General features: G+C 51.9%; 1 protein-coding gene across 1 annotated transcript in view; it reads right to left on the bottom strand.

Annotated features, from left to right (window-relative positions):
- Window positions 1-8,411: 8,411 nt before the first annotated feature.
- INPP5D (inositol polyphosphate-5-phosphatase D) overlaps window positions 8,412-24,212 on the bottom strand; it is a 148,835-nt gene continuing 133,034 nt past the window's right edge. The window contains exons 22-27 of the mRNA XM_043462016.1: window positions 23,124-23,211; window positions 18,841-18,990; window positions 16,445-16,541; window positions 15,582-15,848; window positions 10,909-11,509; window positions 8,412-9,622 (exon numbers count right to left, since the gene is read on the bottom strand). Coding sequence (XP_043317951.1) covers window positions 9,620-9,622; window positions 10,909-11,509; window positions 15,582-15,848; window positions 16,445-16,541; window positions 18,841-18,990; window positions 23,124-23,211 — 1,206 coding nt within the window. The 3' untranslated portion in view covers window positions 8,412-9,619. The remainder of the gene's footprint in view (window positions 9,623-10,908; window positions 11,510-15,581; window positions 15,849-16,444; window positions 16,542-18,840; window positions 18,991-23,123; window positions 23,212-24,212) is intronic.

The raw sequence follows: 24,212 nt of genomic DNA, 5'->3' as shown, positions 1-24,212 counted from the left end.
AACTAACTCATCAGAAAAGACCCTGATGCTAGGAAAGATTGAAGGCAGGAGGAGAAGGGGACGACAGAGGATGAGATGGGAGGATGGCATCACTGACTCGATGGACATGAGTTTGAGCAAGCTCTGGGAGTTGGTGATGGACAGGGAAGCCTGGCGTGCTGCAGTGCATGGGGTCACAAACAGTCAGACATGACTGAGTGACTGAACTGAACTGACAGGGGACCCTGGGCCTGGGGGAGCTGGAGGTGACCAACAACAAGTGAGGTGTCCTGCGTGGCTGGTTTGGGGTCCGTACTTGGCTTCCTCTGGTTGTTCCTAAGTTGGAAATGGGGACAAACATTTGAGAAGCTGTCTGTTATTAATCAAATCATGGCCATTTGGGGCCAGGAGCTGTTAAACAACAGCTGACTTTCTGGACTGTCAGCAGAGACAGTGGTCTCATTTCCTCCAAGTCTGACTTAGAGTATGCTACCTTCCTGGGCCAGTTACTCGGGATGAAGGCTTGGTTTCCTGGGCAGGTTTCTGCAGGTTGTGGGTCAGAGATCTATTTTTATAGATGCTCTGGACACCATCTTTGTGTATATTCAGTCTCTTATTGTATTATTTGGGACATAATGACACTAAATATCCCTTCAGAGAAGTTCCTCTGAGCACAGAATAGAAACAGCAGAGGCCACTGCTGGGGGGCTGATGTGGTTCTAGAACTGACAGCACTGGTTCTATCAGGTGGCAGAGCAGACGTGTTGGGACCCCACCCACGTCACACCTGTCAAGTCCCACCACCCACGTGTGACTCTTCAGGCCTGAGGGTGGTCTCTGGCCATCAGAGTTGGCTTTGTTGTAGAGGCTTGTGTTATCAGCTGAGGAATTAACATCCTCCCCATTTTGTTGTTCAATCTCTAAGTCGCCTCTGACTCTGTGACCTCATGGACTGCAGCATGCCAGGCTTCCCCGTACTTCACTATGTCCAGGATTTTGCTCAGATTCATGTCCATTGAGTCCGTGATGCTATATCTAAACATCTCATCCTTTGCCGCCCCCTTCTCCTTTTGCCTTCAATATTCCCCAACATCAAGGTCTCTTCCAGTGAAAAGACATCAACAATTGGCTGAGGAATTAACAACCCCAGGGGCAGCCCTTAACCGTGGCTCCTGAGAGCAGGTGTGCAAGCACCCAGCTCTCTCATGACACAGGCGTGTTCCACGCTGGCGTCCGCACATTAAGTCCCATTTGGCCACAGTGGCTACCAGCTTCAGGAGCATTCTTTCCTGGCCTCCTTCCCTTCTTGGTCTCAATCCCTTACTCCCTTTCTAGTGCTTCCTGGAGTTACTCCCAAATACTTCCCTTGCACTTGGAAGTTTTGTCTCAGGGTCTGTTTCTGGGAAACCCAAACTCATAAGACAGCTAATGGAGGTTAGCTGACCCCAAATTGGCCTCCCTGAAACTTTTATATGTTGGATATACAAGGTTTCCCAGGTGGCTCAGTGGTAAAGAATCTGCCTGCCAAGTAGGAGACAAGGGTTTGATAAGGTCGAGAAGATCCCCTGGAGAAGGAAATGGCAACCCACTCCAGTATTCTTGCCTGGGAAATCTCATGGACAGAGGAGCCTGGTGGGCTACAGTCCACGGGGTCGCAAATAGTCAAACACGACTGAGTGACTAAACAAACAACAAAAGATACCAAGTGAAGGCTGTGGACCCAGCAGAGGCAAAAGGCAGCAGAGTGATGATCACCCATCAGAGGGGCCCCAGGGCCAAGCCTGGGCTCACAGTCTTCCGTACCCTGCCCGCTCAGGGGCTGCTATTGTCCCCAGTCCCCTGAGGCAAGTCTGTGCAACTTCCTCCCCTCCACGTGCCCTGGTGACAGACCCCAGCCCCTGAGGTGACCTCCACATGTCTGTCTCTTGAAATGGAAGGAGCCTAACAGCCTGGCAATGTGTCAGTGAATTCATGGGAAGTGCCTCCTTTCTCCTAGTCTCCAGCTTTTAGTAGTTGTGGTTAGATGTCAGAATGAGTGCCTTTCAGTTCAGTCGCCCAGTCATGTCTGACTCTGTGACCCCATGGACTGCAGAACGCCAGGCTTCCCTGTCCATCACCAACTCCCAGACTTTACTCAAACTCATGTCCATCGCATCGGTGAGGCCATCCAACCATCTCATCCGCTGTCATCCCCTTCTCCTCCTGCCTTCATTCACTCTTTCCCAGCATCAGGGTCTCTTCCAATGAGTCGGTTCTTAGCATCAGGTGGCCAAAGTATTGGAGTTTCAGCTTCAGCCTCAGTCCTGCCAATGAATATTCAGGACTGATTTCCTTTAGGATGGACTGTTTGGATCTCCTTGCAGTCCAAGGGACTCTTAAGAGTCTTCTCCAACACCATAGTTCAAAAGCATCAATTCTTCAGTGCTCAGCTTTCTTTATAGTCCAACTGTCACATCCATACATGACTACTGGAAAAATCATAGCTTTGACTAGATGGACCTTTGTTGGCAAAGTAACGTCTCTGCTTTTTAATATGCAGTCTAGGTTGTCATAGCTTTTCTACCAAGGAGCAAGCGTCTTTTAATTTCATGGCTGCAGTCACCATCTGTAGTGATTTTAGAGCCCCAAAAAAGAAAGTCTGTCACTGTTTCCATTGATTCTCCATTTGCCATGACCTGATGGGACCAGATGCCATGATCTTAGTTTTCTGAATGTTGAGAGTCTTTACCTCCAAAAAATACTTCTCAGGGGATGCGTAGTGTGGCGGTTATCCACTTCCAGGTGACGTGCCCCTCCCCTCCCTTGGGGACACTTGGCGATGTCTGGTGGGGAGTGTGCTGGCGTCTGGTGGGCAGAGGCCAGGGGTGCTGTTGGATGCCCTACAGAGCACAGACAGCCCCCACGAAGAGTGATTTGGCCCCTGGCATCAACAGTGCCAAGGTCAAGGGCCTGACCCCATGATGAGCACCCCTTGTCTCTATTTTTAGTTCCAGAAGGATTAATTCCTCAGGTTAACTCCTGCAAATGAAGGCTCGTATGTGCCAGGCCTGTTGCTGCTTTGTTCTAGTCCATCCACAGCTGTGATAGGGACAGAGTAAAGGGAAAAAGTAGGTGATTAAGTAGTTAATCCCATGAGGGGATTGCAAGTAGAGAAAATATGGGAGACCCCTGTAAGTGAATGATTACTCCAGAAAGTAGGTTTGCTTCACCATAAAACCAAGCAGGCTTGCTTAGCAACAAAACCATGCCGCAGAAGCACAAGGCATGCCCCCCATACAGTAAAACGGTGGTGGCAGGAGACCACATTTTGCCCAGTGAGCTCAGTAAGTTAGTGATCCCTAGGACATGCTCTGAGCACACAGAAAAAATGAAAATTTGTGTGCCTAGCCTTACCATGTAGAAACAAGAAAACTCCTTTGCATCAGGAGGAGCTGATGATGAAAGCATGCCATCTACTCAAGAAAGACAAAGAAAGTCTTCTCCCCCTCCCCATTTTTCCTTTGTTTATAAAACTGGAGCCCAGTAAGTTCCTGGGGCACAGAACTTCTCGCCTGCCTGCTTGTAAACCTCACACGCATCTTGTTCTAATCACTTATCTATCACTTTGCCCCTCACTGAATCCTTTTCTGCACTGAGACATAAAGAACTGTTTGTACCAGAGCTCTTTGGGGCCCCCAGAAACAACACCCAATGGTCTTAGCTGGACAGGATGGATTCCTGGTGACAAACTGGAGAAAATATAGGAGGACCAGAAGAAATCTCGAGGAGACCCAGCCCTGCTGTTGATGGAGCCCTGCTGACACTGGGCGTTGGAGCCAAGGCTGAGTCACACCTGCCAGGTCCAAGGCTTGGGTTCTCCTATCCCAAGGGTCATGAGTGTGACCCAAGGAAGTGATCTGTCAGATCTGGAACCAGGACCTGGCCCTAGAAGCCAGGAGTGAGGGAGTCACTCAGGAGGAGGGGTTCTGAGATGTTCGTGGCAGCTTCTACATCAGTGACCTTTGAAGCATCTAAGGCTAAGACAGAAACATGAAGAATTACGTGGTTCTGTCAGATCATCAAATTGATTACAACTGACATTTGCTCAGGGTAGACATGCAGCCAGGGTTATTTATTTATCTTTTTAATAAGAATTTTTTCTAAAGAATGCATTTAAGGCTTCTCTTCTTTACCTTCAGGGTCATTGACTTTTTTGGTTACAATTTTTTTTTTCATCTTCATCTTCAGAGTGAATTTTATTTTTAAGATGACATCTCTTTAATTATTTTGGCTACACCATGGGACATGTGGGATCTTAGTTTCCTGACCAGGAACTGAATCGATGACCCTTGCATTGGGAAAATCTCCAGGGAAGTCCCCTGTTGAAAAAAATCTTTTTGGCTCCACTGCACTCGACATGTAAGATCTGGAATCTTAGTCCTGTGACTAGGGATCAAACCGATGTCCTCGGCAATGGAAGCTCCGAGTCTTAACCACTAGACCACCAGGGAAGTCCCCGCAGCCAGAATGATTTATCTCAAGTAGATCTCATCTTCACAAGGACCCCGTGAGGTTGATGTTACTATTCCCTTGTTTGTACAGATGGAGAAGGGAGGCCAGGTTAAGTACTTAGACAAGGTCGTACACTGGGTGGGCAGTGGGGCTGGGGGTGCCCCGGACTCCAAGATCAAGATCTACGATCACACCACAGGGGCAATCATTCTAAATACTTAATCCTAAATCGTTCTCCCGGCAAACCCTGGAGGAAATCATCGCATGGCCTTTTGTCCACACACGGCAATGTAACTTCTGGTTTGTGCATCTGCCTCTTCTGGAAGCCGGGGCCATCGTCTTATTCCTCTCGGGTCCTCCAGGCCTGCATGGAGCCTGACACGCTTCAGCACATTTAGGCAGTCCAGCTCCAGAGTTTGCTCTCAGGCACTACGTACACGGAATGCTCTTTTAAAATAACTGAAGCGAGACGAACAACTTCTGGGGATGTGCTCAACATGAAGTATGAAAATTCAACTTGCATCCCGTGCACTAAAGCCTGATTCCACGCAGTGCAGAGGATGGCCTTGGCCTCAGCCCTGCCCCCTCCTTCTCAGGGGCCCCGCCAGCGTGTCCCCCGGTCACTCCTCCTGGCGCCCTGCCTCTGCTCTGCACACCAGGTGGAGGTGAGGCATGTGAGATGCTGAGGTCCCCACTGGGGTGCTGAGATTCAGGTGAAGCAGGCTCGGGGAAGCCCCTGAGAGGGACCTCCTCTGACCTCTCCGGGGGGGCGCCTCCTCACCCTTGACTTTCCTACCCACGTGAGCAGCCACCTGTCATCGCTCGAGCCCCTGCAGGGTGAAGCTGTGGCTGTGAGTCATTTCCTCGGCAGCGCGGGAAGCAGGAAGAAGCCGATGGAGGGAGGAGCAGACACGTCAGAGCCAAGTCTCACAGGGGACAGAGCGGCCCAGGACCGTGCGGGTCACGGAGCTGCTGTGGGATGACTGAGATGATGGCCAGCTGGTCCCAAATGGCCAGGAGCACCGACCGGCACTGCTGTGGTGTCCGGCCAAGCACCAGTTCAGGGGCTCCCTATGAGTCCCCAAGTCTGCTCCCCTTGGCTCAGGTCCTCAGAGCTGCTCCATCTGTGTAGGTAAAGTGACCCAGCTGGTCCCCTTGGCCTCAACTTGCCCATCTGCCTCATCCAGTCCCCGGGCCTCAGCTAGCCCATCTGGCCTCAAGGCTGCTTGTCTTCTAGGCTTGCCCAGACTCACCCTGCCCCTTGGGTCCCTACCTTCTTTGTTAGTGACATCCTTGCCCACACGGGGGAGGCCTCTACCCACCTCTGTTGGTGACCCCCCTGCAGTCCCCAGCTCAGCGGCCTCCCTCATTGCTGCCTGAGCCTTTTCCTCCTGCTCCTCAAGGAGAACCCTTGAGAGGCCTCCCACACCATCTTGTCTCCTAGGAAGTGGAACTAATGAGCTCACCGGGCACCTATGACATGCCAGGAGCAGATGCGTGGTCACTGAATCCGCACACCCACACCACGCCCAAGGCTCCCTTCTGCCCATTCTACAGATGAGGAGGCTGAGGTTCAGAAACGCTCTTTGGTACAAGATCACATATTTAGGAAACAAAAGATATTTAAACCTCATTCCTCCTGACTCCGCAGCCCACGGTACATACCAGCCCTCCTTGAGGTGGACCCCTCGATCAGCGCGCTGACCCTAAGGCCCAGCACACGCCTTTAACGTGTGGTTAAGGGAAGACCGCAAGCCTTCACCCCTAGTATAGAATCACTCCCAGCCCTGCCCAGTGACGGTGGAACGCTGGGAGCTGAGGGGAAAGGAGACTGTGCCTGGACTCTACCTGCCGGGGCTGTTCCCCCACAGTGTGGGTTTCCCAGAAAGGAAGCTGAAAGGCGGGGGCTGGAGAGGGGTGGTGTCTGGGGTGGGGGGTGGTGAGACCACACATTTGCATCACAAAGGCTCTTCTTCTGCTGGAGTGAAGGCTTCGAGCTGGGCTTGCTGCCTTGCAGAATGCTTCTAGGCCTTCAGATCGTTGGATCTCCATGGAAATTAGTCTGCCAGAGAGAGAAGCTATTTTAAGGACATGCGATGAGAGACCCTGTAGGCTGGGGTAGAGAAGCTAGCTGTGGGGGAGAGCTTTTCTGAATGACTCACTCATTTCCCTCCTATGGGGTGGGGGGTGGGGGAAATGGCATGGAAAAAGACCTGCAGCCCAGGGTGGAGGAGCGGCACAGCCGACCCCGACACTAGGAGCCACGGCCGCCATATCGCGGGTGGAGACGCCAGGCGCAAGCCGCTGAGAGAGGCCTGCAGGATCTCAGCACCTCCTGTGGCCATCAGATCCGCGGTTTCCAACCAGCTTTCCTATCATGCAATGAAGCAAAAAATTGCTTCTTAAAAACATTTTAAAAAGTGAGTGCAGCAGCTTCAGTAACCTCAGGGAACACAGAATTCACCATAGGGGCAGAGGACGCCATTGTGAGGCTGCTGCTGCTAAGTCGCTTCAGTCTTGTCTGGCTCTGTGCGACCCCATAGATGGCAGCCCACCAGGCTCTCCTGTCCCTGGGATTCTCCAGGCAAGAACACTGGAGGGGGTTGCCATTTCCTTCTCCAGAGCATGAAAGCGAAAAGTGAAAGTGAAGTCGCTCAGTCGTGTCCGACTCTTAGCGACCCCATGGACTGCAGCCTACCAGGCTCCTCTGTCCATGGGATTTTCCAGGCAAGAGTACTGGAGTGGGGTGCCATTGCCTTCTCCGCCTTTGTGAGGAAAGCTTGTTTAATCCACCTCCTTGGTTAGGGAGCTTGGTGAAGAATAGCTAAAACCACACAGAGGTAAATCACTTTAGGTGATAAAGTGGTGGGAATCTCTGGGTTCCCCTCTCATCCTGCTGTTTATTGAACAGGGACTCTGGTGTTTGGGAGGCCCAGGGTGGGAAGCAAGCAGACATGGGGGAGAGATCTGGCCCTTAGAGATGGTGGTGGACCCAAGCCTGGGGAGAAAGGTGGTCAGGGACCTTGAGGGGTGGGTGGGTGCAGGGCTGAGCAGCTGAAAGGACGAGAGCGAAAAGCCTTTAATTTCACAGTGTGCAGTTTCAGGCATCAGGGAGGGCCCCACCGTCCGTCAGCTTACAGTCAAAGTCCTGCTTGGTGCTGAGGCAGCTGGTATTGGCGCTTGGGGCAGTGGTGGGGGGAACACTGAACCTGCTCAGGGTGCCAGAACTCAGACCACAGCTGCTCCTGGAGTCACTTCTTTTGGGAGCCCTCAGAAATGGTGAGGCGGGCCTGGATGTCCATTCCAGGCAGGGGTGGGTCCAGGCAACATCCATGCTGGCCCTCTGAGCTGGGCGCTGCTCCCTGACCCATGAACAGTGCAAGCTGCTCCTGCAGGTGGGAGCGCTCAACCTGGCAGATTGTTTACACGTGTTTACTGTCTCTGGAGCTCAGCAATGAACACTTACAAAAGCCAGGAGGAACTGGTGGCTGCAGGGCATCCCTGGAGTCCCGCAAAGACATGTGCCATCTCCAGCGAATCCTGGTCCTTTTTGTTGTTCAGTCACTCAGTCGTGTCCGACTCTTTGCGACCCTATGGACTGTAGCTGGCCAGGCTCCTCTGTCCGTGGAATTCTCCAGGCAAGAATACTCGAGTGAGTTGCTGTGCGCTCCTCCAAGAGACCTTCCAGACGCAGGGATCAAACCTGCATCTCCTGCATTGGCAGGCACATTTTTTTTTTTTACCACTTAGCCTCCAGGGGAAGCCTCCTGGTCCTTGGCCAACTTCAAATCCATTCTACAGAGTCCCTTCTGTCGGGACAATGCTGGCCCATCTCCACTGCAAACCTCCATAACCACCCCTCCCTGGGCGGCTGCTCAGCAGCCCCGACAGCCTAGAAGCACATCTGTAGCTGAACATCAGGAAAAAATGCCACACAGATGGGAGCTGAGAAAAGCACAATTTATTGGTCACACGGACTGATAGACATGGGGATGTGAGATGCGTACCCATCCTCTTGAACTCACACACACTTCTGGATTTGGTTTCCTACATTAATTTCGTTAGGTCAAAAAGCAACAGACACACAAAAATGTCACCAGTCCATTCTCCTAGTAACCAAGGAAGCAGGGCCAAAAGCCACAGAGTTCAGAAAGAAAAGACTGCTTTGAGGGCCAGGAACCAAGAGGCCCACCCTCCCCAGCAGCCGAGTGGGAAAGCTGGTTTTCTGTAGCAACTAAGGAACAGCAAAGACTTTTCCTTCAGCTCGATAAGATACGGCTTGTGGCGCGGCTCATTCCATGGCCTAGCGGTACCTGCCCACCTGGAGGAGGGCACAGGGGACTTGGTACAAGCCTGGCATCACCAGTCTGGGCTGAAGCCAGATCTCTTTACTGGAGAGCAGGAATTTATTTTCCTTCTACTTCTGACTGAAGAACTCGGGTGACCCAGAGAGATCCCTGTTCACACGGGCTCAGCTGGATCCCAGCGGCTTTAGCTATAGCAGTTTGCATCACTGAAGCTAGACAAGGCCAGGTTCACTGTACCCTAAATTAACCACACACTCAGAGCTCCCTAAAGGTCAAGCCCTGCCTCATTCCAGGAGGGCACTGGCCTTAATTTTTAATGCTTTGTCCAAACCACTCAGGACATACTGTTTTGAACTGGAAGGGGGTGGGGCGGTCTGGGAATGTGGTTTTAGTTGACTGAAGACTCAACTTGTAATGTTCATAAAGCACTTAGCACAGTACCTGGCAGGTGCTGAGTGCTCCACACGTGTAGCCATTATTATTATTAATATTATTATTACTTGTATCTCCACCCAGGAATCAGCACTCTAGTTCCTTTCTTCAAAATGCGAGCCGCAACAAGGCTCTTGGGTCCCAAGTACCAAGATCAAGCTGGGGGCCCAGGTGTGCGGGTTGTTGGGTGCCCATCCGGTGTGCTGCTTCTTCCAACTTCAGCACTGACGGTCAGGTTTCACAGCCAGTGCGCCCTGCTGACCACACAGAAGTTAGGCCCTCTCCGGAAAAACATGAAGCCCTGCGCAGGAAGCTGGGTAGGAGGAGTGAACAGGGGTCCTGGGAGAGGGTCCTAGTGGCTTCGCATTGCTCTTCTGGGCTCCTGTCTCACTGGTGGCTCACCAAGGGCTTCACTGCAGGACAAGAACAGAAGACTCAGCACTGCATCATTGCCAGGCCACAGCTAACTCAAGGTCCCCATGTCTTTGCACTCCCCAAGCTAGAGCAGGCTTCCCCTGACATAGTGTTGAAGAGAGTCAGCACACTGTTCTCAGAACTTACACATATTCTAATACATGTGTATATGTGTTATGTGCATACACAGTAATATGTAATATATATGAAATAATATGTAATAGATAATACATACTTTACATGTAAATTGTAACATACAGTAGTGATATATAACAAAATTTAGTCCTCCCTGTAAACCTATGAGGCAGGTTCCACTGATTGTTCATCCACTGACTGATGAGCAAACTGGGGCTCAAGGCCCAGAGTCAGAGACTGGGGTGGGGTAGAGAGCTGGAATTCAAACCCAGGACAGTCTGGCTCCAGAATCTGCTCTTAACCAGTATTTGTTTTGCTCAAAAAGAAATGTTTTATAAGAAGGAAGGGGACATTGAGTATGAAGTCTCTAAAACACTGGGCAATTTTAAAGAACTAACACTAATGATGATGATGAAATAGAAATGATCTGGGCTCTTTTATATTTATGAAGCCTTATTCTTCTGTGGTATTGGAGAAGACTCTTGGGAGTCCCTTGGACTGCAAGGAGATCCAACCAGTCCATCCTAAAGGAAATCAGTCCTGAATATTCATTGGAAGGACTGATGCTGAAGCTGAAACTCCCATACTTTGGCCACCTGATGCAAAGAACTAACTCATTGGAAAAGACCCTGATGCTGGGAAAGAGTGAAGGCAGGAGGAGGAGGGGATGACAGAGGATGACATGGTTGGATGGCATCACCAACTCGATGAACATGAATTTGAGCAAGCTCCAGGAGTTGGTGATGCACAGGGAAGCCTGGCGTGCTGCAGTTCATGGGGTTGCAAAGAGTCAGACAGGACTGAGCGACTGAACTGATTCTTATAGGCCTGACATAGAGGACTCAGTTTACCCACAGCCTCTCCTTTAACCCTTCAATTGTAGGAGCAGGGATTTTTGGGTCCAGGCTGGGTTCAAATCCTGTCTTCACCTCCTTTCTCCTTTGCAGTTCCCAGGGCAGGGTTTCTTGGAACCCACTCCTGGGTCGGTTTGGTCTATGGCATACATGGCCGTGGATGAGAGCCCACGCGCACCAGAGCACGTTCCTAGCCTGGTGGGTTGCAGCAGACGCATGCACTCACAGGCACCCCCCGACCACGCAGGCATACTCCCGCGCATGCGCACCCGCCTGCCCACGCGCCCGGAGCGCACCTGCATGGCGGTCCGACTGAGCGGCGCGTCCTCCGGCCGGTGCTTGGCGTGGTGGGGCAGCTCGGCGTTATCGCGGTAGTCGCGGCCCTTGGAGTGCTGCAGGTGCAGGACGGCCGGGCTCTTGACCGGGAGGGGCGGCCGCTGTCCCTGGGCGGGCAGGGGCTGCTGGCTGAGTTCCGACCTGGAAGGCTTGATGGGCCTCTTGACCGGCACCGGGACCTGCGGGCCGGCCGGGGCCTTGGGCTTCCCTTGGCTCTTGTCCCCGCCCGGCGGGCGGCCCTCGGAGGAGCAGGTGAAGGAGCGGACCCGGGGCGTGGGGCTGAGGAAGGGGGCGGGCGGGGGCGCCGGCTTGCCGGTCCCCTTGCCGCCCTCGGCTTCCTGGGCTTTGGAGAGCAGGATGCTGGGTGACATGATTCCTGGGTCCGGGCAGGGCGGGGGCTCCTTTCTCAGCATCTTTGGGGACTCCTGCTCTTTCCTGGGAGCCGGCTTCGGGAATGTGCTCACAGACCCGTACAGGGGGTTCTCAAACATCTCGGGCTTGGTCAGCTGCGGCTCCTCCGGAGGCAAAGGTTCCCCTACACTCTTTGCCACATCGCCGGGCCTGGAGCGTGAGAAAGAAGACGCACAGGGGAAAAAACACAGATGAGGAGTGACTGCTGAATGCCTGCAGGGTTTCCTTTGGGGGTGATAAAGACCTTTTGAACTAGATCCAGGTGGTGGTTGCCTTAACACAGTGAAGGCACTCAATGCCACCTAGTTGTTCACTGGGAAAATGTTAGGCTTCATTTTATGTTATGTGAATTCCACTATGACTAAAGAGAGGAGAGAAGGAAGTGTTACTCTTACTCTTACGCTGATGGTCTCACAGGTAACCTCAACTCTTTCCTTGGACATTTTCCATCATAGAAACTGTCCACACCAGAGCATCACTAAGCAAGGGGGACTAGCGAATTCTGCTCTGAGCCACAGAGGAACAGAAGCCTGTGCTACTGGAGGGTCCCAAGTTCAGAAGCTCCATTTAACAGAAGCGTAGAAGCACCCCCAAGTGTGAGATGCTGCCCCCGGCACAGGCGGTGGATGTGAACCAGACGAAATCGGTGCTCACGGGACCCATAGTCCCTATTAACCCAGTGTTCTTTCCTCTGCATAAAGCCCTTTCCCTGGAGAGCTCCTGGTGAGCGTGGTTTCCTTTTTACCCTCCGTCAGAGTGAGAAGGAAACAATGGTGTTCATGCTGAAATTAGAAGCCACCTAGAGAGATGCGTCAGGAAACAAGCCAGTAGCAAGAAAACAGGCCTGTCTGATTTAAAGCTAGAGAAGGAGGTCCACGCTGTCCCCAGGGTAGGTAAGAGCTTCCTTTGTTTATGTTTCCTGATTTACTTCTGCTCTTGCTGGAGGTGGTTTCCTGCTGAGCGAACTAGGAGAACCAGGAATGGGGACACATTTTGCTTTCTGGCCAGTGGCGTGATCTCCCTGGGGCGTGTTCTGTGTTCTGCAAAAATGAGGAAGCTGTTGAGAAGAAAATGTGGGTCCCTGGGAAAACGCACCGAACCGTTCAGGCCGTGACGCCTCGTATTGATGGAGCATGTGCTGCGGTGCTGCTCAGATGTTGCTGAACAGCCATGGCGAATGGACTCTGGGGAGGAGGTGTGGGCAGGGGACAGAGCTGAGATGTCATCCTCCCACTGGGGCCAACGAGACAAGAAGATGTGGGGTTTCAGGACACAGAGAATTGGGCTGTCGCTCATTACTCTTTGGAAAGACCTGGAAGCTGTTGCCTTAGCAGAAGGCTACCGCTCCCCTCCAGGCCATCCTTGGCACCCGCTCTGGATCCCCAAAGACCTCTGCTCTGAGTTAGCCTGGAGAGGAAGGGGCAAAAGGGTGAAAGCAACATTGGGTGAAACTTCATTCGAAGTTTTGGATGAAGAGGCCAGAAGGAGAAAAGAAAGGTGCATGGCCTGCTGCCTGAAGCTCGCTCTCAGTGATGAGATAGGAAGGATCCTGCTTGCAGAGAATTAGGGGCAGGGCCAGGAAGATGACCCTGGATGCAATCATTTTGCTGATTTCAAAGATGGGTAGGCAAGCAAACTTCCCTCAAGGAGGGGGCTTCTGTCACTGTCAGAGAGTGGGAGGCTTGGTGGGGGCGGGGAGACTGGGGAAGACCGCTTTCAAAAAGTCTTATTTCCTTGATGGGAAGTCACAAGGAACCAGCTCCCATAGTAGCCACGGCTGTGGAATCAGCCAGCCCATCCCCAGGGTACAGAGTGGATTCCTGGGGCCAAATGACTTCACTCCTCAGATCCGGAGTCTATTCTTTTCTAAAGGAGCAAAGCACCAAGCAGGGTCTGAGAAGAGCCCTCTTTCTCTTTTTCCTTTTTTTCTGTTTAAACTTTATTTTGTATTGGGATATAGCCGATTAACAATGCTGTCATAGTTTCAGGTGGACAGCAAAGGGACTTAGCTATACATATACACATATCCATTCTCCCCAAAACCCCTTTCCCAACCAGGCTGCCACATAACATTGAGCAGAGTTCCCTGTGCTATACAGTAGGTCCTTGTTGGTTATCCGTTTTGAATATAGCAGTGTGTTCGTGTCCATCCCAAACTCTAACTGTCCCTTCCCTCTGGCAACCATAAGTTCATTTTCTAAGTCTGGGAGTCTCAAGGAGAGCCCCCTTTCTAACCACATGACTTCAGCCCAGGGTGACCAGTTGTTCCGGTTTGCCCAGGATTTAAGGGTTTCCTGGGATGTGGGATTCCTGGTGCAGAAAAAGGGGACAGTGTTGGGCAAATTGGGATAGCTGGTCACTCTGCTTGGTGGTTGTGCAGTGTCAGGAGGACTGGGACACCCGCTTTCCATAACCTTCTCTCAGGCTGAGTAGGGGCTCAGGAGCAGCAGAGGACTGCAGGCATTCATGGGAGCCCCCAGCTTCTTGCCTCCAATCACTTCCTTGCTGAGAAGCAAGCTGAGTACCCACCCCACCCTGTGTCTATAGATGTCCCCTTTCTGAAGCTGTCATCTGTAAAACAGGAGGGAACTGCTGGCCACCGTGTTCCCAGCTGTGTGCTTGAACTTGTGCTGTGTTTAGGTTAGCACAAAGAGACATTTACTTTGGGAACTTAACAACATTTCACTTGAACAATCCCCCTGTTCGCTGTGGTTGTTTCTAACTCTGTTTCCCGGGGTTGCCAAAGAGAGGACCTTTGCCAAAGAGGCACCTCAGGACCCAACATACGGTGGCTTTTGTTCTCATTTTTCCAGGAGAGGAAGCTAGGCTGCTTCTCCTTCTGGGTTTCTTACGGAAAGACCAGAGTCCATGATGTTATCAACAAAGTCTGAAAACTAGAGGTACAGAGACAGACAAGACTGAGCCTGCGCTGTCTGGTCCCATCCTCCTTCCTTCTGTCCCTTCCATCCTTCCATCTGTCCAGTTGTCTTTTTTAAAGAGAACAAAACTTGAGAGAATTATAAACTGCTCTTCAAGCCAGAGGACTCCAGCCAGGCCCAGTGAGAGTGTTGGGAGTGGCAGGAGATGAGGGGAAACATGTTCTATAGTACGATCTTCCCTGACTCTGAATTCACGACAGAAAGTGCCAAGAGGGATGTGAGACCTCAAGAGAGGAGAAGACAGACCCAGAGTGGTCCCCTCGAAGTCATCATAAACGGTACCAGCCACCCCCAAAGGAAGCCTATGCTGACGATACTTTGCGCATCATCAGTCATTGTTAATTAAGGTCTGCACTTTTAATTTCCGACACCCTGTGGTTATGGGACGCCTGGAGGGCTCTGGAGCCTGCGTTTTCAGGAGGCGCACTGGTGGGTTTGGGCAGCAGCTGTGCAGGCTTCTCCCAGGCTCCCAGCCTCTGGGCACGTGCTACCTGGACCAATTCTAGATGCAGGCCAGCCTTGTCTAACCACTGGGGTTTTTTCCGAAGTTTCACAGCCAAACCCCCTCCCTCTGTGGGCTGACTGCTCGCCTCCCCTTGGGAATTCCCAGTCCCAGCTGCTGCTTGTTCGAATTGGTCTCAACAGGACAGAAGGGAAAGTTGCACCTGAGAGCAGGAACCACCGTGGTTGAGAGGAGACCGGGGAACCGGGAGCTGGGGAGGGACTCCTATGTGGAAATTCCCGTCTCTGTTCTGCAGGGCCCTCCCGGGAGTGGGAGGTTGATGGGCGTTTACTGTTTATAGAAACGTGTTTTTCAATGAAGGTTGTTTTTACAGGACCGTGTTTTTCCTTGGCAGTATGTTTAATTTTTTTTTTTCTACATGTTTTTTAAAAAACCTTTCAAAGGACTTCCCCAGTTGTCCAGTGGCCAAGACTCCACACTCCCAGTATAGAGAGCTGAGGTTCGATCCCAGGTCAGGGAACTAGATTCCACTAAGAGTCTGCGTGCCACAACCAAAGATCCAGTGTGGCGCAACTAAGACCTGGCACAGCCAAATAAATGAATATTAAAAAATGAACCTTTGCAATTTACACCAATAGGGTAGGAATTGGAGGTTCCACATGCATTTCTCAAGAACCTCCTGTGTTCTAGGCCGTGAGGGTGAGTCAGTGACCAAAGTGGGACACACGTCCCCACCCTCAGGTGGCTTCTATTCAAGGCCCAGGCTTCCTGGCGGTGAAAAGCCAGGGAAGGGTGAGGTCACGGTGAAGAGGACACTCACCTTGACTCCTGCGTCCTGAGGCAGGGGCCCCGGGTTGCTGTTGACGATGTAAACTTCTTGGGTGATACGGGTGGTTGGGAGGGTGGCGTTGGGGGGCTGTCTCCCCTTCCAGGTCCCAGGGCAGAGTCTTTGAGCGGCTGGTCATAGCTCCAGGCGGTGGGCTGCTGGTCAGGGGACAGGGTCTGCTTCAAGTGCCCAAAGGCCCCCACCCCCATGTAGCTGGGGTTGATGATTTCTGTGATGCCGGAGCTGCTGCATGGAGGGACCCTGTGAGGGGAAGGGGGACACACAGTCATACCTCACGCTCCTCCGGGGCAGCGCTGGTCTGAAGACAGTGTCCTTTGGTGTCCGTCAGGGCTCCTCAGGCTCTCCCTAACCCCAGTGACTTTCCCCCTTGGAACAGGCTGGGGCTTTTAGCTCTGGAGCTGTGACTACTAATGTCCTTGGTCTTCAGGAAATACGACACCAGTCCTGTGTGATTGTCTCTCTAGCGGCTTCCTCCTGGAGTGGGCGCCTTTCTAGTAGTCTGTCTTCCCAAGGCAGGGACTGCACCTAGCGTGCCTTGGTTTCTCTAGAACCTGACACATGGAGGTACTCAGTGTTGGTTGAACTGAACTTTGCAATGCAGGAGAGTCTCCTTGGCCTTGTTGCATTCACACCAACCTCCCCTGAGCCTGGGGTTTGTGGTCAGAAGCCTTGGAGCTGGAAGCAGGACAGGCCTCTTGTGGCTGGCGCTTTCTTTCCCTCTGAGTCCTTGCCTTCTCTCTCTTCCACTTCCCCACTCCCCGTTCTGGGTCTGTAAAGCCAGGCTAGTTTGCAGTGAAGCCCTGGCTCTTAGCCACCCTCCAGGCCCCCCAAGCTACCTGTTGGCAGGTTCCCACTGCTTCATGGGGTCATGGCTGGTAAGGCTTTTCAGGGACTTGGGTCCACTGGGTTCATCCCGCTCCGTCTTCACAAAGTCTGCAAGAAAGGGGCCAGGAAAGAGCACGTGAGAGTGTGTGAGGGTGCAGCCCCCAGGGTTTGGGCCAGGATGGCTCAGAGGTTTCCACTGGCGTGCTGAAGCTGGAGAGTGAGTACTGGCTGCCTGAGGGCAGAGATTCTGAGACCTCGTGTGTGTTTGGTGGTTGATTGGTTATGCCTGCACGGCTCCAGGGCTGGGAGAGTGGGCACGTATGACCCAGAGTTGTCATTTCCTACGGCATCTTCAACTCGGTGGTGTCAGCAAGGGACAAAGCCGGCAGCTATTTTTTGGCAGATCCGAATAAAAGAAATACAGCAAGGTAGCACTGCAAGAGCACCCAGTGCCCAAAGCCAACCTGTTCACGAGCTTAATGGGGAACTGGGACCCCATCTTCATAACGGACTCTGGTTCTGGCTGCAGGGGTACCAGGTCCCCCTCAGGTCTAGATCCTGCAAGAGAAACCAGCTCCCAAGGGCAGAGCCAGGAGGCACACTCACGGGAGGTGGCGCCCTGCATGCCCCCAGCCTTCCACAACCAGGGGCTGCCAGACTGTCCACAGGCACGAGTCCTGCTGCCTTGGTGTTCATGGGAGCGGCAGGACCCCGTCACGTTTACAAACTTACGGATGCTTAGCAGGGGCTGAACCTACACTTTCACCTTGGACCAGCCACTTGGCTTGGTGTGTGACCTTCAGCCAATCACTTAGCCTCTCTGTGCCTTAGTTTCCCTATCTACCAACCAAGGACAAGACCTGGCTCTCGGAGCTACTGTGACAAGAGAAATGAGGTGGCATTTAATGGACGATCGTTTCATGCATCAAGTATAAAATGAAAGCCTGACTCCTTTTAGACACTGTTATTTGAGCACTTTTGAGGAAGAATTAAGGCGAAGCAGAAAAGGAAAAAAAAATGATCTATTGTCTGAGAAGGAAGACAGGCTTGATTAACATATTTTGAGAAGCTCTGTGCCTCTCAAATCATTTATTTCAAAAGCAGGGACGTTTTAATGGGATGGATACTATTGAGAAGGACACATGTTAATTTCCAGGTTTCAAAAAATGTGTGCAGGGTTCAGAGAAAATTACAAATTCGCATCTTCCTTGTGTTCTCTGTGTTACTAGGTCTCTGGACCACATTTCAGTAGTCTCACAGTGAAGCTGTGACAGTTCTCATCTCAGAGATGCGACGTCTGAACTTGCCTAACGCAGCAGCCCCCAGCCTTTTTGGCACTAGGGACTGGTTTCATGGAAGATAGTTTTTCTACAGACTGAGGCGGGGGAGGGGGGTGGTGGCTTCGAGATGAATCAGGTACACACTTACTGTGCACTTTATTTCTAATATTAATACCTCAGCTCCACCTCAGATCGTCATGCATTAGGTCCCAGAGGTTGGAGACCCCTGGCCTAATGGGAATCAGCAGAATCTTCTTTGGGGACCAGTAGGGAATGACTCTCTGATGCTGGCATTTCACATGGGGCGAGCAAACACCCATGATGAGCATTTGCATTTGCTCTCACGCTTGTCTGCATTGGTGTCCTTTCTGAGCCACAAGAAACACATCCTCCTGATGGCCAACCAAAGTAAGCAAGTGGCAAATAGTGGGGAGAGAAAGATTGAGTTCAGGTTCAAAGAGGTTGCTAGGGGACTCTGCCAGAGAAGAGAAGGCCTTGGAGGGTGGCTGGGATTAGGATCAGGAAGGGCCAAAGAAATGTGCTCAGGATGAGAGTGGAGCTTCCAGGTGCATATGGTGCGTGAAGGCGATACAGAAAGTGCAGAAGCCCAGGGTGGGTACCAGGAGGGCAGGCTGTAGACACATACGAGGGCATATGTGTATATATGGGTGCGCACCACGTGGCCACGAGGAAGAACAGGAACCATGTGGGAAATCCTAATCTCAACTGCAGCTGTGGTTTCAATCTCCCTCGCCCCTCAGCCAGGAAAGAGATTGTGATTAATCGGCAGGTCTGTGTGCAACCCCGGTCCTCCTGGTGGAGGTGTTCACAGGCGGTGCCAAGGCCCGGAAGGCTCACGTGAGGGCAGAGGACCTGGGAAACCCACACGCTTCACCTCCTTAGAGATGTGAGTTGACTGGGGTCAGGGAAGGGTGATCTGGGGCTGTGGACTGTTGCGGTTCTGTAGGGAAATTCTCGAATCTACAGAGGGTTCAGCCAGATTGTCCCTGAGGCCCTCCCCAAGGCTGGATTTTCGTCTTGAGGCCTCAGCAGACAGGATATTCCATGCCTGTTCCCCGCCCAGTGGCCGCTGAGGAGGGAGCACGGCAGGGGGCATGTCCACTTACCGTAGAGCTTCTCCCTCATCTTGCCCTGGGAGGTCTGCAGCTTAATGTCCCCCCGGAAGTGACCCGTCATCTCTCCGTGGTGGGTGAGAGGCGTGTAGATGGGGAGCTGAGTTTCCGTGGCTTCTAACCGAAGAGCAATGCAGCCCTCGCCTGGGGAGGTGGGGGGCACAGTAGTCAGGTCAAGAGCCCCTCATTTCACCGGAGAAACACCACGCATTTGTCCTGGAGATTTAGCCCCCCTCCCAGAACTGCAGTGGCCAAGGCAGGGATTATGGGACTAACCTTTCAGAACAACTCCTCAGCAATTTGGGGAAAACAGCTCAAACCTTCAGTGAACTCCACGCAGATAAGTGGATGCAAGAAATTAAATTATAGAAAATCCAGCAGAAAACCAGAATTAAATACTAATCTGATTGCTGGAGAGAAGAAGAACCTCCCAAGGTTTGAAGCAGTGTGAGAAATGACAAGACAAGACTGACAGATAAGAAGATATAAGAGTTTAAAACTTCTGCATAGAGGAATTTTAGAAAAATGGAAAGAGGACTGACTGAGGCCATTCGCTGCAGCTAGCTTCAGAGGGGGTATGTTATCTGAACGCCTCAAAAATCAAATCTCCAGCAGAGTAATGGGCAGACTACCTCACAGACATTTTCTACAAAAAGAGAAATGTAGCTGGTTAATTTCATTACACTAAATGGAAACCAGTTCAGTCTTCTGAGTCATCAAAAATGCAAATTAAGGCAGCACTTAAGGGACTCTCGCAGACATGAAACTAGCAAAAAGAAGAAGGAAGCAAAGAACACTCAGTGCTAGTAAGGATCTGGGAAGACCTGTACACTTGTACATGAGAAGGTCAACAAGGCAAGATGGAGCCTTCACAGCCATCAGTTTGATGATGAGGGCCAAGAATCACAAGTACACACTGCTTTAGCCAGGAAACATGGGAGCTTGTCCTAAAGAGATGATCCAAAAGAATAAATGTAGCCGAAGGAGACTGAAAACTGTCCACAAAGAAGAAAAGGCAACCCTCGTCCACTGTTGGTGGGAATGTGAATAGGTGCAGCCACTGTGGAAAACAGTATGGCATCTCATTACCAAAAAAAAAAAAAAACCCAACTAAAAATAGAATTGCCTTATGATCCAGCAGTCTGACTCCTGCTCATGTATCTGGAGAAAAGGAGAAAACTCTAATTCAAAAAGATACATTCGCCTCTATGTTCATAGTAGCGCTGTTTACAGTAGCCACGACATAGAAGCAACCTAAATGTCCATTAACAGATGAATGTGGTGTACACACACACAATGGAATATTAGCCGTAAGAAAAAGAAATAAGGCCATTTGAGGCAACAGGAATGGACCTAGAGCTTCTCATACTGAGTGAAGCAAGTCAGACAGAGACAAATACCATACGATATCACTTACATATGGAATCTAAAGTATTGTTCAGCATATTTACAAAACAGACTCGCAGACATAGAAGACAAACCCATGATTACCAAAGTGGAAAGGGAGCGTGGGGGGATAAACTAGGAGTTTGAGATTAGCAGATAAAACCACTACATATAAAATAAATAGCAGAGTCCTACTGTGTAACATAGGGAGATATATTCAATAGGCTATAATAAACCATAATGGAAAACAATATATAATATATATCTGCATCAATTTGCTGTACACCAGAAACTAATACATTGTAAATCAACTGTAATTTAATTTAAAGAGCTCCATTTCCGCATTATTGATAATACTAACAAAAATAATTGGCAGAGCCTCAACAGTGGTAGTAAGGAATACTTTTAAAAATGAGGATATAAAAAGATTGAAAGATGGCAAAAAAAAAAGATACAGTAAATTCATGGAATATTATGAAATCATCATGAAGGCTGGATTGGAGGATCATGGAAAATGTGTCTTATCTAATACTAGGTGAGGAAAGCAGACTATAACTGGTGTCTCTGTGGTAATTATTCATGTAGAAATCTATGTGCCTATGGATGAACACTGGAGTGTGAAAGCAAATAAATATGAGACTGCTGGATGATGATTTTTCCTAGTTATTAGTATGATGGGTCTTCCAGGTGGCGCTAGTGGTAAAGAATCCACCTACCAATGCAGGAGACAGACATGGGTTCAAACCCTGGGTGGGGAAGATCCCCTGGAGGGGGAAATGGCAGCCCACTCCAGTATCCTTGCCTGGAGAATCCCATGGACAGAGGAACCTGGCGGGCTACAGTCCACGGGGTCGGAAAGAGTCGGACGCGACTGAGCGTCTGAGCACATCAGTATGATGTGCTAACTGTCAGCATGAACACCAAGAGAAGGAAACAAACGAGGACCTCAGTGTTTGAAAGGAAGCTGGAGCCTCAGACCCACATGCCCGTTTCCTGCCAGCAAACCTCCTGACACTCAGGCACCATGTGGATCCTTTTTCTTTGCTCCATCAGACTCCTCGGGCTCTGCCCGCCCCTGCCCTGGCTCAGGGACCCTCTTTTCCAGTGCTGTGGTGGGAGGGAGTGGAGGGCACGATTCTGTAGCTGCGCTATCTGGGTTCAAGTCCAAGGTCACGCAGCAGTGGCTGGGTGACCTTGGACAAGTCACTTCATTTCCTTACCTCTGCAACAAGGGTGGTGATGGCACCTAGATCCCAGGGCTCTGGGCAGAGCCTGCAGAGCGGGCGACAGACGCACGTGGGCACCCTTCCTGTCTGCAGCCTTTTTCTGCCTCCCGGCTTCCACTGATCAGCATTAACCACCGTAGATTCTTTCCATTGGAAGCAGACGCCCACCCTGGACCTCACTGCTCATGCTGGTGGGCCTCACGCCCTCCGCCTCCTCTCCCCACTCACTCCCTCACTGCACACATTTCTCCGAAGTCCAGAGATAATCTGCAGGCTCTCAGTCTGCAGGACGCGGTTCTCTACTTGGCCCGATCTCTTGGCCACGTTTGCTATCATGACCACCCGCCCCTCTCAAGCAGCTCTGATGGCGTCCATGACCCCAGTCTTCCATTTTCCTCCCACTTCTCTAAGTCTCCTTCCCCTGCTCCTCCCCACAGCTGACCCCAGTTCAGGAAATGGAAACATTAGCTCAGCTACTCAAACCACGAGTGCAGGGCCATCCTCCACCCTCTTCCCCAGATTCCCGTGTCAAACAATGTCCCTTTGCAGTACCTCTCAGTTTTAAACTTTTTTTTTTTTACTGTCACCACTTTCATTCTGGCTCCCTCATCCATCATGTGGTCATGTGGTGATGTTGTTCAGTTGCTCAGTCATGTCCGACTCTGCGATCCCGTGGACTGCAGCTCACTAGGCTTCCCTGTCCTTCACTATCTCCCAGAGTTTGCCCAGACTCATGTCCATTGAGTCAGTGATGCCATCCAACCATCTCATTGTCTGTCACCCCCTTTTCCTCCTGCCCTCAATCTTCCCCAGCATCAGGGTCTTTTCCAGTGAGTCGGCTCTTCCCATCTGGTGGCCAAAGTATAGGAGTTTCAGCTCAGCATCAGTCCTTCCAATGAATATTCAGGGTTGATTTCCTTTAGGATTGACATCCATCATGTGATCACCGCAAACCCTTAAGTTTCTAACTTGCAAAGCTGACCATGTTATCATCTTGCTTGACTCTTCAGTGGCTTCCTCCCATCCCCAGGATGTGGTATGTACCCCTAACCTGGCTTGTATGGAGCTGCCAATCTGGCTCCTTGCCTCCAGCCTCTGTCTGACTACCTGTCCCCTCACTCCATGCTCTAGCTGCACTATTCATACCAAGTTCAAGGGCAAAGCTAACACCTCGCTGGAGCCAGGGGCAGGCTGAAGATCTTAACAGAAGATGGTGTCTCTCTAGGAGGACAGTTGTTGGGTCCTCAGGCCTGCTCAAACCAGTCTGGGCTGGGCATTGAGCAGTGCCAGGTGGACCTGGGCTCAGATGAGGACTCAGCCAGTTACCACCCTGTGACTCACTTTCTCTCTCTGAAGCTGTTTGCTCATCGATTAACGGAGAGGATAGTGTCTGCTTCACAAGGTCGTGTCAAGAGCAGTCAAGTAGGATTTCAAGTGCCTGGCATGGAATCCGACACGGGATTCCATCTGCCCCTCCATGGATGGGAGGGGCTGTGCGTCCTTCTCCGGAGCCTGATGGGTCAGCAGGATGACTTCCTGGTAACCGTCCCTCTGGCAGGACCAGGATGGGCAGCAGGTGGTTTTTTTCTGAAGGAGATAGCTCCCCTCCCTGACATGGGTGGCCTCGATCGCAGGTACCTATAGCACCTCTCCCGGGACCCTTACCATAGGATTCGTCGCTGTCGGAGGACTTGATGCTGATCAGGATATGCTGGTCCAGCAGGTACTCGGGGTCAGAGATGATGGGCTTCAGCTACAGAGAGAACGGCACGGATTAGCATGGACAGGTGGGGGACAGGCTCGGGGGAGCCAGCCCAGAGAGAGGGGAATGTACGGGGAAAGGGACATAGATGTTCTTTTTAAATTGGAATCTCTGCTTTTCCTGTCCAAGAGAGCAGGAAGGTACTGTATGTCCACCCTGCCCAGCATGATGGGGTTAACTTCCTTTCTGAGCCCCCAACCCCGTCACACTGCACCCGGGGCCCTGGGGAGAGAGCCTGACCCCAAACATGCCTTCACCCACACCACCTCCCTTCCCTTCCCACACCCGCACACCCCACGATCAAGGCGGGGAGGACGGGGCCAGGCTGATACTCAGATGTCTGAACGCACCCCACTCCCAACAAGAGTGCAGCCCTCCCCTTGGCCCCCCGTCCTGGGATGGAGGCTGCATTGAAGGGGGCACCACAGGGCCTGCCCTCTGTCTGGGAAGGAGGAAAGCTGTGTCCACCCGCAGGAGAGCTTCCCGGGTGGGCCTGCAGGGTCCTGTGGGTTGTTGAAGGGAGGCTCAGCAAGTGGCAGGCACAGACCCCAAGTTCCAGCCCATCCCTGAGCTCCTGCTGGTGTGGCCGGGGACACGGGGCAGAGCCGGGGGCACGGGGCAGGGCTGGTCCGCTGGCACAGGGAGGGGCTTTACGAGGCTGCCTGCTCCTGCGTGCCGGCTACTGCTTGTGACTTCCTCCCAGCTGAGGGCTGTTCCTCGTGTGGACCCCAACACAGAAGGCCTAATAAAATGCTCGCAGGCTGCCCCCTTCCCTCCCCTCCACAGACACCGAGAGACCCCTAGTGCGGGCCTCTCGGTCCATGCCAACTGACGGGATGGACTCTATTCAGAAAGCTCTAGAACAGGTGACTGGACATGGCGGTGGGAGCTCTGGGCCATTCTTGAGGCTCCAGCACTGCCCCCAGAACTCGGTTCACTGACGTGCTCAAAGTCAGCCCCGGGGCTGGGGTGCTGCTGAGGCAGGAAGAGGA

This window comes from Cervus canadensis, chromosome 2 (genome assembly GCF_019320065.1).
Source record: "Cervus canadensis isolate Bull #8, Minnesota chromosome 2, ASM1932006v1, whole genome shotgun sequence".
NCBI lineage: Eukaryota > Metazoa > Chordata > Mammalia > Artiodactyla > Cervidae > Cervus > Cervus canadensis.
The sequence above is the reverse complement of the archived record's forward strand: the minus strand, read 5'-3'. Positions and strand labels throughout refer to the sequence as shown.